Source organism: Lissotriton vulgaris, chromosome 5 (assembly GCF_964263255.1).
Source record: "Lissotriton vulgaris chromosome 5, aLisVul1.2, whole genome shotgun sequence".
Classification (NCBI taxonomy): domain Eukaryota; kingdom Metazoa; phylum Chordata; class Amphibia; order Caudata; family Salamandridae; genus Lissotriton; species Lissotriton vulgaris.
Window position 1 is genome coordinate 1,697,467,878 of NC_141693.1, and position 13,439 is coordinate 1,697,481,316.

General features: G+C 49.1%; 1 protein-coding gene across 1 annotated transcript in view; it reads left to right on the forward strand.

Moving 5' to 3' along the window:
• The window catches only part of PSMD11 (proteasome 26S subunit, non-ATPase 11), a 413,573-nt gene that overhangs the window by 335,883 nt on the left and 64,251 nt on the right, over positions 1-13,439 (forward strand). Inside the window, exon 12 of the mRNA XM_086923842.1 lies at positions 137-188. Within this exon, the coding sequence (XP_086779968.1) occupies positions 137-188 (52 nt within the window). The remainder of the gene's footprint in view (positions 1-136; positions 189-13,439) is intronic.

Below are 13,439 nucleotides of genomic sequence, written 5' to 3' on the forward strand. Positions count from 1 at the left end.
ACTATGTTTCATGTCTGCCTTAATTAGTCCTCTCTAGTCTGTTTTGCTTCTTAATGTGAGACTGTACTATGCCTTATTGTTTATTGGCTGTTCCACTCAGTTCTGAACTTGTTTTTATGACGCTTTTTCATGACAGCCTGATGTAGAAAGAAAATTATCGCAGATGATCCTGGACAAAAAGTTTCATGGTGAGTTTCTGTACTTGTCATGGTCTGGTTTGATAGTGCAGCTGTCGCCAGACCATTTTGAGCAACACTAGAGGGTCTGGCCACATGTTGGGAGCGAGGAGTACATATTTTGATTCTGCCGAAGTTGTGTTCTTCCACAAAAAAGTGCTTGCCATCAACGCAGCTATGATCACTCATCTATTTATCCAGATGACCATGCTTTAACTTTCTGGAGCACACACACAAAACATTGGAATGATATAAAAGTGTCTTAAAGAACTAGATAATTGGTGTTGGTCTCTGGCAGCAGCACAGATGGGAGGATGTCCGACATTAACATGAATGGTCTATTAGGTTTGGCTTCACAGTGCGATTGCCACCTTACCTTTTAACCTACACCAATAATATTCTACAGTTCTTTTTGTCCCTACAAAAGTACATCTCTATTCCCATGTTATGTACTTGTTAACTTGTAATGCTCCATATTATCATACTACATTTCTTTATAGCCAGTCCTATTGCCACTACGTTTTGGCTTGGTGGAGTTTTAGCACTAAAGTGGCAAACTATTCCCTCAGTATTCACAGGAATACAAACCAGACTTCTGGAAGTCATAAAAAGTATGATCTATCCTTGATCTTCAAACTGCTTTAATTTCTTTGCATGCTTTGTGTAAGACACAAATTAAGATCCTCTTTGGGTACTCTACAATCTTGGATAACTGTCCACTTTTGTCCATTACAATAACAGTACACGTGTTTTAATTGTAGAGATTCCATTCCATTAGCAAGCACTTTTGTGTGTGTAGCCATGTGTGTTACTGAAAAGTTCATAAACCAGATTTCGATGGAGCATGCTGTGATAGTCTGTGCACGAACCCTGGGTGTCAGAAAAATGCTTATAGTTGATTGTGCTCTGTGATGCATGTTAATGGATACGTGTACTCTTGGGTACCTGCTGATTTGCACCATGCCCACTGACAACCTTAGGCGAAATAGCTGCTCTTTGCGTCTTCGGTGAGGTGCTGCTTGGCCTAAAAGCACTAAACAGCATTTGAGGGAATAGCCCCTTCAAGCTTATCCCAGGCCCTGCACTTTATGGATCTCAAAACTGTCTGATCTTTGACTTTGTACAGTGCCCACCTAAGGTTGCCAATAACCTCTTGTAGTCCTGGGAATACATCCAAGACCTTTTCTGTTATTTGTAGTTTAGTGGCGTTCGGTGGTTATTGGGAATGCAGTTAGTGTATGCCTCTAGTGTCTTATGTCTGTAAAACTGGTATAGACTAATTTAAAATGTTTTAATTGAAGTTGAGTTGGAATGGAGTAAACCTTTGGTTTGCAGCACATGTGGCTGTAGGAACGTGTGCTCTACATACTCCTGCCAACGTATTTTTTGTCTGGACTGTTGCAATTTGTTTTTCATCAAAGTCTTTTGAGTCACAAGGTGACTCCTTGTCTAGTTTGAACGTGCATGGTTACTAACTCCATTTTTAGATTGCTCTTCTGCGATAATGGGTTCGGATAGGTTTCACCATTGCTCCCGGACTTGTGGAGGTAGACGCTGAATGTCGTGGTGTGGGTCACATTACTTCTCTTCCTGTTGCTGAGAAGACTTCATCTCTGGCATTTGTTCTGTTTTCTCCTTTTGGCTTGACCTGCTGGCAATCAGAGCAGCCCCAACCCTTGGGACCTTGCACCTTATCGACTACAGAGAATGAAGAGTTGTAACTACATCTGCCTCAACCCCTGCTGTGCCTTCAGGAACAAGACAATCCTTAGGCAGCAGAGAGAAAGGCTCTAGGCACACAACAAATTGTACCGCCTGTGAGAAGTTGGCCTGGCATATGCTGTGGTACAAAAGGGGGTGGTGATGGACAGAGCATCGAACCAATCATACACTCACACCCAGTCAACAGATCTGGGTTGAATCCATCACCGTTCTTTAGCCCACTCTGCCACCCCAGTTCAGACATGGCCATATGCAAATCAGTCTGACCCTGTGCCTCAAGGGAAAAGTCCAGCCAGAACTGCCAAGCCATGCCTTCCCTGGACCGGAAACAAGCTTCCGAGGACCGGTTTCTGGCATTTCAGCTGTCTTCAGCCCGGCTTGCTTGAATCCAGTGGCAAAGTGAGCAAGGGACTCACGTCTGAGCATACCCTACCAACTTATGGCGAACAAAGTGGTACAAAATGGGGTGGTGATGGACGGAGCATCTGAACCAATCAAACACTCACACCCAGTCAACAGCTCTGGGTTTAATCCATCACCGTTCTTTAGCCCACTCTGCCACCCCAGTTCAGACATGGCCATACGCAAATCAGTCTGACCCTGTGCCTCATGGAAACAGTCCAGCATATTCTGTCCACTATTCTAGTGGGCACCTTGTACCAGTCCAAACGACCCTTATTGATAGGTTTAAAGACAACCTATATAGAAAGCTATCCTAATGGTAGCTGCAGACTCTATATAGGCGCAAGTCCCACATGCAGGTGTCCGTTAATTTCTTTCCATCACCAGGTACGGATATAGAGCTATCTTTCATCGCTTTGATACGTATTATCTCAAAGCTTTAATGTTCAAGGGAAATGTCATCTCCCAAGACAAGTTTTCCGCCCTGTAAGGACTTGTCCTCATTGAGTTTGCCTGTTGTGCCTGGGTTTGAGTCACGACACGAAGGCCTGCAATGACTGTGTGTCGATGAACCTGAAGGCAATACGGGACCATAAGGTGAACTTCTACATCTCCAAACACCGGAAGACTCCTCGGAGTTTGGTCCAAGTCCAAACTTAGATCTTGGTCTTGTGCCCAGTCCAAATGTCGCAGGAGGGGATACACAGGTCATTCATAGGCCCGCTCAAAATATTCAGGTAAGTCGAAGAGAAAACCTAAAAATTCCGAGCAGGACTCTGCCTTCACTCCACTCCTACCCTGAGAAGGCGTGAGGGCTTCCCCATTCTTCCTGATGTCGCTCCCAAGGCAGCCAATTTCATAATGAATCCCATAGATTGTCCCAGCACAACCAGAGTTTCCAGGGTAGTTTGTGACACCTAGGCAGATCCAAGAGGCCATGCTCTGGCTTCAGGTGCCTTCCAACTCCCTCTGGCACAACTGCAGCCCCTAGAGAGCCTAGAGGCCCGCCATCTGGGATACCTCTGGCAGCAGTTGTACACTTTGATACCCAGACTCCACCTCCACACCAATTGCTTTGAGCATTGACACCAATGCATACTCCATCACCGCCCGAGGACAAGATTCCCATTGTGCTCCCCAACTTGAGTCCGCACCGCTACAACCTCGAACGTGTCCTCTCTCTGTTGAACCAAATATTACACTTGGCCTCCCACCTCCACATGCACTGTACTCCTTGTTTGGCGCAGGTTCTGACGCAGGTGACTAATTTGTTCAACACTACAATGAAGAGTTTTTGGATGATGACCTCCAAGAGACCCCTGCCCTTCACACCTCTCTTGATTCTGGTCTGCTTACACTTACTGATCCTGCCACTCAGGAGAGTGCTTCCTTCGTGAAGGTCATGAGGCAGGTGCTGAAGTTCTTGACCTCCTGCGCCCCATCCTTAGAGGTTGAAGTTCTCCAGCCCAATCAAACTGCTAAAGAGCCCCTCCTACCTTTTAATGAGGCACTCCGATACCCTTCTAGGGCCATGGCCAAACCTTGCTCTTGCCCCCCCTGTAAATTGACCTTCCCTGGGCGACCCTGTATTTTTGTCTCTGCGCCACTATCCTAACTGCTTAGTGGTGCAGATGTCTACTAATCAGGCAAACCCAAATACTTTTCTAACTGCTGACCGCACTCCCCCCACCAAATAGGTAGTCAAACAAAGTGGAGTGCTATGAAAATAGGATATTTACTTCTACTGGTTTAGCCTTCAGGTCCATCAATGCCAGTTGCCTGCTGCACCCTGATTCCTACACTCTTTGGAATTCGGTGGGCAAGCCCTCCCAGGTGTTCCATTAGACCTGTTCTGACCCAAGCTATTCAGGACAGAGTTTAGGTGGCCAGCTTTTATCATTCGGTGTGGCCTGGACACCACTGATGCATTTGGCGAAGCTTCGGTACGTGTCTTCATTCCTCACCACGCCTGGCTACACTGAACGAGTTTTTCATTTGATATCCAGTCGTCCCTTATTTGACATAGCCTTTGACTCTCCTTTTTGAGAACCAGGCAGATTTTATTCTGGAACGTTTTTAACCCCTTCCATGCTCATGACGGAACGGTTCCGTCATGAGCATAAGGTGGCCTGTGCTTATGACGGAACCGTTCCGTCATGGTTCCATAGGCCCAATGGAACGTTCAGCATCGTGGGAAAATCCGCGCAGCACAGAAGGGGTTAAGAGAGCAAAGCCACAGCACGCTCCCTGGGCTCATCAGCCCTGACTTGCCAGACACATTACCCCCATTGTTCCTTTCGCAGTTTCAGTAGAGTCTCACCATCCCGGCAGCCACCTCAGCAAGGTGCCCAGCAATTTCAAGGCAGTGGCACCCACTGTCACTCCTGCCCCCCTCCCCTGCCCCTCCCTACCCTCCCACCCCCGCAACCTCCCCAGCCAACTCGCTTTATCATGCCCTTAGTGGAGTACAGCACCCTTTTGGAGGCAGGATCCAGTGATTTCTGCCTGACCGTAACATTGGACATGTGGGTCCTGCAGCTTGTCGAAGAGGGATGCACCCTAACCATTTTCCACACCTTCCATTAACCCAGGGCCAAGTAATAGATGACCACAGGACCATCTTACGGCAGGTAAGTTAAGTGTTTTTGGACAAAGGGGCCATCAAGAGGGTGCCTGCATCAGAAGTGGGTTTTGGTTGTACTTCCTGCTACTTTGAGGCCTTTGTCATATGTTATACTTGTGCACTCTCAGTGCCTTCCTCTGGAAGGACAAATTCAGAATGCTTTCTGGCCCCAGTCTGGTCTACCTTCGACACTGGAGACATCGAAGTGGCATTGGCTCTGCAGGAGTCCTTTATATGTTCAAGCTGTCCAGGCACATTGGCACTGCCTGCAGTTCATGCAGTTTGTGGTTCCCACCTTTGGTCTCCTCAGGTGTTCATGAAAGTGTTGGCCCTTCAGTCTTTCCCTACCTCAGTGACTGGCTGAATGCGGAGTCGCCCCGGGCAGTCGCCATCCACCTCCAGATTATTTAGAATCTCCTGTCCTCTTTGACATTTACCATCAACTTGCTGAAGTCACATCGGACTCCTCAGACACACCCCTTCATTAGATCTACGATGGACACAGTTCGGTTTCATGCATTTCCACTGCAAAGGAGAGCCCATGGCATTAAGGCTGATCCCAATCTTTTAGCCTCTGCCCTGGGTTTCAGTAAATTAGACTGTGAGGCTGCTGGGACAGATGTCCTCCTGAGCATCCCGCTGATCAAACACACCAGGTTATCTATGCAGGCTCTGCAGTAGGATCTGAAGTCTCGGGGCCCCACGTCACTGGGACCTCTCTGACCATGTCCAGATTTCAGAGGAGACTGCAAAATATCTGCAATAACTCTGGCGGAGTCCCAGCTCCACATCAACCTTCTGGAGCTGAGGGTCATCTACTTGAAAGTCTTCCTTCAATTACTCAAGAGTAGGCTGGTACAGGTGCTTGCAGACAACACCACTGCCATGTGGTATTGCAACATCCAGGGTGGGGTGGGACCACAGACCCTGTGCCAGGAGGCCCCGCTCCTCTGGAAACCGGCTGTACCATCAAGGGAGTTTCTTTGTGGCAAAGCATCTTGTAGGATCTCCTTACATGCAAGGGCAGACAAATTCAACTATAGACACTTAGCAGATCACAAATGGCAGTTGCACCTGAGGTAGCAAAAGGTATTTTCTGCAAAAATAGAATAACTTTGCTCCATCTATTCACCAGTGCTGAGAAATCATGTCAGCAGTTCTGCTTGTTGGAGTTTCTAAGGTGTCTCGCTCAAAAACTTGTTCCGCCTAGGGTGGAACTCTGTACTTCTGCTGTATGCCTTCACTCCTATACCTCTTTTGCCCCTAGTTCTAAAGATCAGAACCTACTGGTCCAAACTCATCCTAGTGGCCCTGAATTGGGCATGGAAAGAATGGTTTCTAGAGCTCCTGGGCATAACCATCTGTTCTCTAATAATGCTGCCCCTCTGGTAAAATCTGTTGTTGCAGTGGTCAGGGTTCTCAGTCTGTGCCTTCACAATCTCCATTTTTTTGCTTGGCGATTGAGTGGCTATGAGAAAGTGCCTCATTTGACGTGGTTAGCCCTCACTTTTTGCCTGGAAATTGATGTGGTTTTGATTGTAGTCCACAGGGTCCTTGGCAACCGGGTCCATTTTGCCAATGCTGCGTCTCTAAAACGATTCCTCAGTTGTCCTTCAGGCCCCTGTAAGCCCCTAGTAAATTGTACATAGGGACTCAAGAGGGTCCCCTGGGGACCCCCCACCTAGGCCATTCAGATTGCCGCTGCAACATACATGGCCTGGTGCAGTCAAAACGACAGTTGACATGGCACACGGCCTGTGTGCCATGCCTACTAACACTTTCTCAGGTATAGGTAAGAGCCTCACAGCCCGAATGCAGAGTACACTATACCCCAGGTGTGGACATATCTGCATGAGCAGATATGCCCCTACAATATTTAAGGCAATTCCTAAATAATGTAAGTGCCAGGGAAGTCATGGAGTGTACATGGGCTGGAAACTTGACAATACTACTTCACCAACACCATAATGGCTTCTCTGAAACCAGGAGTGTTTGGTACCCAACTACTCATCTGAGAGCCCACACTGATGCCAGTGTGGGATTTATTGAACTATGTACTCGGAGGGCACCTCAGAGGTGCCTCTTGAAAATCTACCAACCCGGGTGTGGTCATAGACTAGATGTAGGCAGCCTTCCACCACCAGACATGTTTGTGGACCCCTGGGTATCTGGGACCAGAAACCATGCACATCCTGGGAGGAGGTGTCACAGGATGGGCACAGTGCTTGAGAGGGAAGATTCAAAGGCTTGCGCCTTTGTAATGCTACCCCAGCCTCTACTGATAGCAATGGATGGCAGCCCCTGATTTACACCACCACTTTGGGCGGGAACACATAGAAGAATAGGTGTGCCCACCTGTTCCTACTCCACCCCTGAGGTGGGGGAGGCGAGGTGAAGCATATCTTTCAGTTCCTGACATCTTGAAGATGGAGAGACTCCTCCAATCCGCTCAGGCCTACTCCGAGACCTTAAGCAGCACCTGAGCAACGTATCCCAATGCGAATGGGAGTATCAACCCAAAAGGTACGGAGAAGGTGGCTTAATTGAGGGTGTAGGCACGCCAGGTTAGGTGCCCATTGGCCCTACCTGCTACTCGTGTAAAACGCCCCTAAATGGTATGCTTAGGTGACTCCCCCAGACCCGAAAACCATTTCCTTCCAACTAAAAAAGAAAAAGGATGAAGAAGATTCAGCGCTGAGGAAGACTAAAGGCGCGTACGTACTTGGCCCCAGCCCTACTGGCCTGGCTGTAGCCCTCGAGAATCCTGCCAAGATACACCTGGCCAGTAGTCCGCACCTGAAGCCCCTGAACTGACACGACGATGATCCTTAACACCTCAGTCTACCTCTGCTGTCGCTGGCTATCTCTGTGCAGCCCCCAGTTCAACTTCTGCTGACTGTCAATAAGAGATTTCGGATTGAAAAGCATTGGGCACCCTACGCTGTGTGTGCACCCTGCACCCAGTCGCCCCTATTCTGCTGGTGGTGTATGTTTTCTGTTGACTGAAGTCCAGCCGTGCTTGCTCTAACCCTAAAAAGATCTGCCCTTGCAACTGATGTACTTACCTGCAAGCAGTGTGGCTTCGAGCACCCCCAGTCTACATTTAAAAACATTGGACCTTTCTCTGAATTTGACCTCTGTACCAGGCCACCACTGTCCCACTGGTCGTGCAGACTTTGCGCTTACCCTAAACCTTGCTCTCTTTGATCTTAACCCCTGAAAATTGAAACTGTAAGTTGGGTACTTACCCGTTAAACCGCATCGATGTTTTCCTCCATCGGATAACATTGAACTGTTGGAAAATTTCACAGTTTACTTTTGAAAGATTATAGTATTTTTCCTGAAAAACATACTTACCTTTTTGCAAAGACCTTAGTCTTAAAATAAAACTCGGACAAACCTTTTTTTTCAAAAATTGGTGTGGATCTCTTTTTTGTCGTCTCAGTTAGTGGTCAATGTGTGTGCAATAAATGTCTTACACATCCTCTGTGTTAGCCCTAAGGTTGCTCGTCCACACTACTACTGATAGAGCACTTTGGGTTTACATTGAGCCCTGTACACTTTCGGGAGGACTCTCTGAACTACTGTATAACCACTTAGTGATATAAAATATACAGAGCCAGTTTCCTACAGTGATGACAACTGAACACCTTCAACCGTCTACCGGAGGTGGTTGATGTCATCTTGGCAGCCAGGCATCTCTTGACAGATACTTGCCCTAAAAGAGCAGGTTCGCTCCCGGCACTAGTCGGGCCTCTTGGATCAATGAACGTATCCGGACTGGTGCTGTTCAACCCACCTCAACCTTCCCTGGCCCCGCTACCGATGTTCCCAACACAGGCCCCATTCTCATCTTTACTCCAATACAGCCGGATGGGCGTTGGCTGAATGGCTGCATTTCATCTAGGCCGAAACCGGAAGGACCCCCCGAAACCAAACCTGAAAAATGACAGCCCCTAGATATCACAGGGACCTGGGGTGAGGATTTAGCAGATACCAGTGGATTTGACAACTCCTCAGACACTGGCCTGGTCTCTCCTCCTCCAGTGGCTATCGATGAGTAAGCCTCATTTGCTATGGTATTGAGGAGGGTGAGCAAGGTCCTCTAGGATCAGCAGCCCTCCGTGGCTTTCCAGACTAACATCTTAACAGAGGTGCTTCAGCTGAAAGTCACCCCTTCTGAACTGCTCCCCTTTAATGAAGCCCCCATGAAGGTCCTACCTGGGCCTGATCCAAGCCCTGCGCAGGGACTACTGTGAATAGGACTGTTGCCTGCCACCATAATCCTTCCTCGCCTCAGGGTCCCCCCAACGTCCTCCCCCAAAACCCCACCATGGAGAGCTTGGTGGCCTGCACTTCCAGATGTAAATCCAGGCACATTCACTACTACTCCACCAGACAGGGAATCCAAGAGACTGGATACTGCAGTCAGTAAACACAGTGTACCTTTTTGACTAATACTACCTTTCGCTCTGGGACTCTGTTGCTCAAGTGCTGCCTATGGTCTCAGAAGAGGCCAGAGCCATACCCTCCCAAGCTATTGTGGACGGGAGAGGCACAGCAAAGTTCGCCATACACCGTGGCCTAGATACAACCAACTCCTTAGTCAGAGCAGTTTAATTGTTCGTGGCCCTAAGGGCCACGCCTGGTGGAGAACTGGCATTTCAGGGGATGTCCATGTCTTGCTTATGGATATACCCTTTGATGACTCCTGTCTCTTTGGAGACTTGACAGAATCAGCGCTAAAGTCTTTCAAGGCTAACAGAGCTACGTCCAGGTCCTTGGGCCTTGCCATTGCCCCTTGTCTACACCCCAGTCCACCTTTTGTGGTCTCGGATAGGGCTTCCATTTGCGTCTCTACCTGCCCAGCCACCACAACAAACAAGCTTCCCAGTCCCTGCATGTCAGAGGACGTGGTACTCACAGACCTTGTCTGTCAGGTAGCTCGATTTTGGACCAGTCCACTCCTGGCAGCCTCCATCTCCAAGCCTCTTTAGTTTGCCTTCCGACCATCACGGGCACCCAGCAAGAGGCAGGATATGCCATCATCTGCACCACTATGGTCAGCATCCGACAGCTGAGTTCTCAAGATTTTCCAAAGGGGACCCCCCACCCCCTCTTGGTGAGTACCCCTCCAACCATGCCACCCATTTGCAACAGGCTGATGGAGGATTATATTTACCTACTCTGCCAGGAAGTGGTGGCTCTCTTGGCCAAGGGAGCCTCAAAGATGGTGCCGGCATTAGAAGTAGGTTGTGATTACTAATGCTGCTACTTTCTGGTGCCCTGAAGGGCAGAGGCCTTATTCCTATCCTAGACCCTCGCCCTCTCACTTCCTGAAAAAGAGAAATTCAACATGCTCAAGCTCGCTAAATTCCTGTCTGCCCTGGATACTCGATGATACTTCCACATCCCTGTCCTGCTTGCCCACTGATTTTACCTGTAGTTCACGATAGGCCGCAAGCACTTTCATTTCACCACGCTTTCCTTTGGCCTTACCAGTGCCCCTCCGGTGTTCACCAAGGTGATGGCTGTGGTCGTCGCTAGTATGCAGAGATTAGGGGAGCCGGTCTTCCCCTATCTAGACACTGGACTGCTGGAGGTGGGCTTGTCTCAGGCAGTTGTCTCCCACCTCCAAAGTGGTGGGCCTCCTGCACTTGCTGGGTTCACTATCAACGTGCCAAAGTCACACCAGACCCCTTCTCAGATGCTCCCTTTCACCGGATCTGTTTTGGACACAGCTTACTTTCTAGCTTATCCTCCTGAATGGAGGGGCCAGGATATGCAGACTTCTGGGTCTCATTGACTCCTGCATCCTGATTGACACATGCCCACTGGAATGTACGGGCTCTGCAGTTAGACATGAAGTTCCAGTGGATACAGCACCAGGAGAATCTCTCCGACATGGTCCAGATCTCGGAGTGCACTGCAAAAGATCTCTAGTGGTGTTTAATGAACCGTACTTCAGTCAGCGGCAGAACACTCTTTTCCACAGCCGTATCTAACAGTGTTAACAGATGCATCACTCCTGGGCTGGGGCGGCCATCTGGGAGAGGCAGAGATTAGAGGCCTCTGGTCTCCTGCAGAATCTGGGCTCCACATGAACCTATTGAAGCTCAGAGCGATCCGATTGGTTTGAAATCCTTCCTACCCTCCATCAAGGGAAGGCTAGTACAGGTGTTCATGGACAACATCACCGCCATGTCGTATTTCAACAAACAGGCCAGGGTGGGGTTGTTGACCCTTAGTCCAGAGGTCATATACTGTGGACATGAGTGGAGTATCAGGGCATTTCCCTGGTGGTTCATAGATAGCGTGGCAGGAACTCACAATGCCAGAGCGGACAAACTCCGCCAAAGATGCCATGCAGATCAGAAATTAAATTTTTCTGGAAGTGTGCAAGGTATCATTCAGCCTTTGTTAGATCTGTTTGCTACAGTTAAACGCGCAATGACAGTAGTTCTGCAGCCTGGAGATTCCAGTGTGGTTCTTGCTCGGAGACTCTTTTTGTTTCAAGTGGAGCTCAGGCCTCCTGAACGCCTTTCTGCCAATACCACTGCTGTCCAGAGTTCTCAAGAAGATCAAGAATGACCGGACCCAAGTTATTCTTGTTGCTCCGGACTGGGCTCAGAGTCTGGTATCCGACCTATTGAGCATGGCCATTAGTCCCTCCATCAGGCTGCCTCTTTGAGAGGATATTCTTTTGCAGCAGTAGGGAAGGGTTCTCCACTGAACCCGTCAATGCTCCACCTTCATGAGTGGAGATTGAGAAGCAGCAGTTGACAGCTTTCAACCTACTACCCGAATTTCGTAATGTTATCATTGCAGCTTTGCATCCTTTCGCCAAGATGGTATACAGCAGCAATTGGAGCAGGTTTGTGGCTTGGTGTACAGCCAAACAGGTTGATCCTTTATCTGCTCCCCTTCAGGGCTCTGCATTGGACACGTTAAATGGTTATTTGCCATCTCTGCCTTCTTGTAGCTGCCAGTTCAGCCTTCCTCTTCAAGTGTCTATTTTAAATAGTTTCCATAAAGGTTTTCTTTATGCCTCAATGGGACTTGGTTTGAGAAAGTGCCATCTTTCTTGCATGGTATGCCCCACTTTCTGCTGAATGGCTGATGTACTTTGACTGAGTGTGCCCTGGGTTCCTGCCAGCCAGGTACACGGGGGCTGTGTTCCTTCCCTAAAGCTGTGTTGAAACCTGAACCCAATTGGCATCTCTGGCCACAGGTCAGCCTCTGGTAAATGGTACCCTATGTACCCAGGGCACTATGACCAGAGAAGACCCCTAAGGGCTGCAGCACTTATTGTGCCACCCTTAGGGGCCCTGTACACACACACGTACACACACACACGTACACACACACACACACACACACACACACACACACACACACACACACACACACACGTACACACACACACGTTTTGCGCCAGGACGCTCCTTAGCTGGAGCATCTGTGCGCAAAATAAATGATATTAACATAACATAACGTACACACACACACACCCCCGCATACCTCTGTCACCCCTCTAGCTGGGTGCACTATGACAGAGGTATGGGCACAGGTGCATGAGCCCTGTGCCCTTACAGTACCCAGGACCATTCTTGGGCACTGTAACTGCAGTGATCCCATTAAGAGTATATGGTGCTGGGAGGTTGTCATTACGAACTCCACAGCACCATAATGGCTACACTGAAGACTGACCAGTTTGATATCAAACTTCTCAGCACATTAAATCCACACTGATGCCAGTGTGGGATTTAATATAAAATGCATTACAGAGGGCAAGATATCAAACTTCTCAGCACATTAAACCCACAAGGATGCCAGTGTGGGATTTAATATAAAATGCACTACAGAGGGCATCTTAGAGATCCCCGCTGAAACCTAACCTACAATCCACGTCTTGTCTGAGAGTTTGCCTAGGCTGCCACACAGACATGTTGCTGGACCCCTGGGTACAGAGCCCTCCGCTCTCCTGGGCCTGCAACACTGCACAATGCTAGGTTTCCTCCCCCAGGATGGGCAGGGGAAGCTTCAAAGGCATGCCGCCTTTGTGAGCTTCTCCAGACCACTTGCTGTACTCGGGAATTGGCCCCTACCAGTTCTGACCCCCACTCTGGCGGGAAGACTGGTGGCAAACCCTACATGAGGAAAGGGGGTGTCAGCCTGTGCCAACTCCACCCCTCAGGTGGGATAGGCGAGTTGAAGCACAACTCGGGGCACCGGCCATCTTGAGGATGGGGAGCCCTACCCAATCAAAGATGGGCTCCTGACCCCCTCCCACAGGAGAGGAGCAGGATAGGGGGTGTACTCACCCCAGGACAGGGACCCATTGGTCCCTGCCCTTACCCTACCTGTAACGCCCCTACATTTTTGTATTTAGGGGCACCCTGAACCTTCCTTCCTCAGATCCTGATTTGAAAACAAGCAAGAAGATCAATAAACCAGTAGACCTGCCGAGCAGCTGCTCACAAGAGGACAACACCAACTGACTTGGCCCCAGCCCT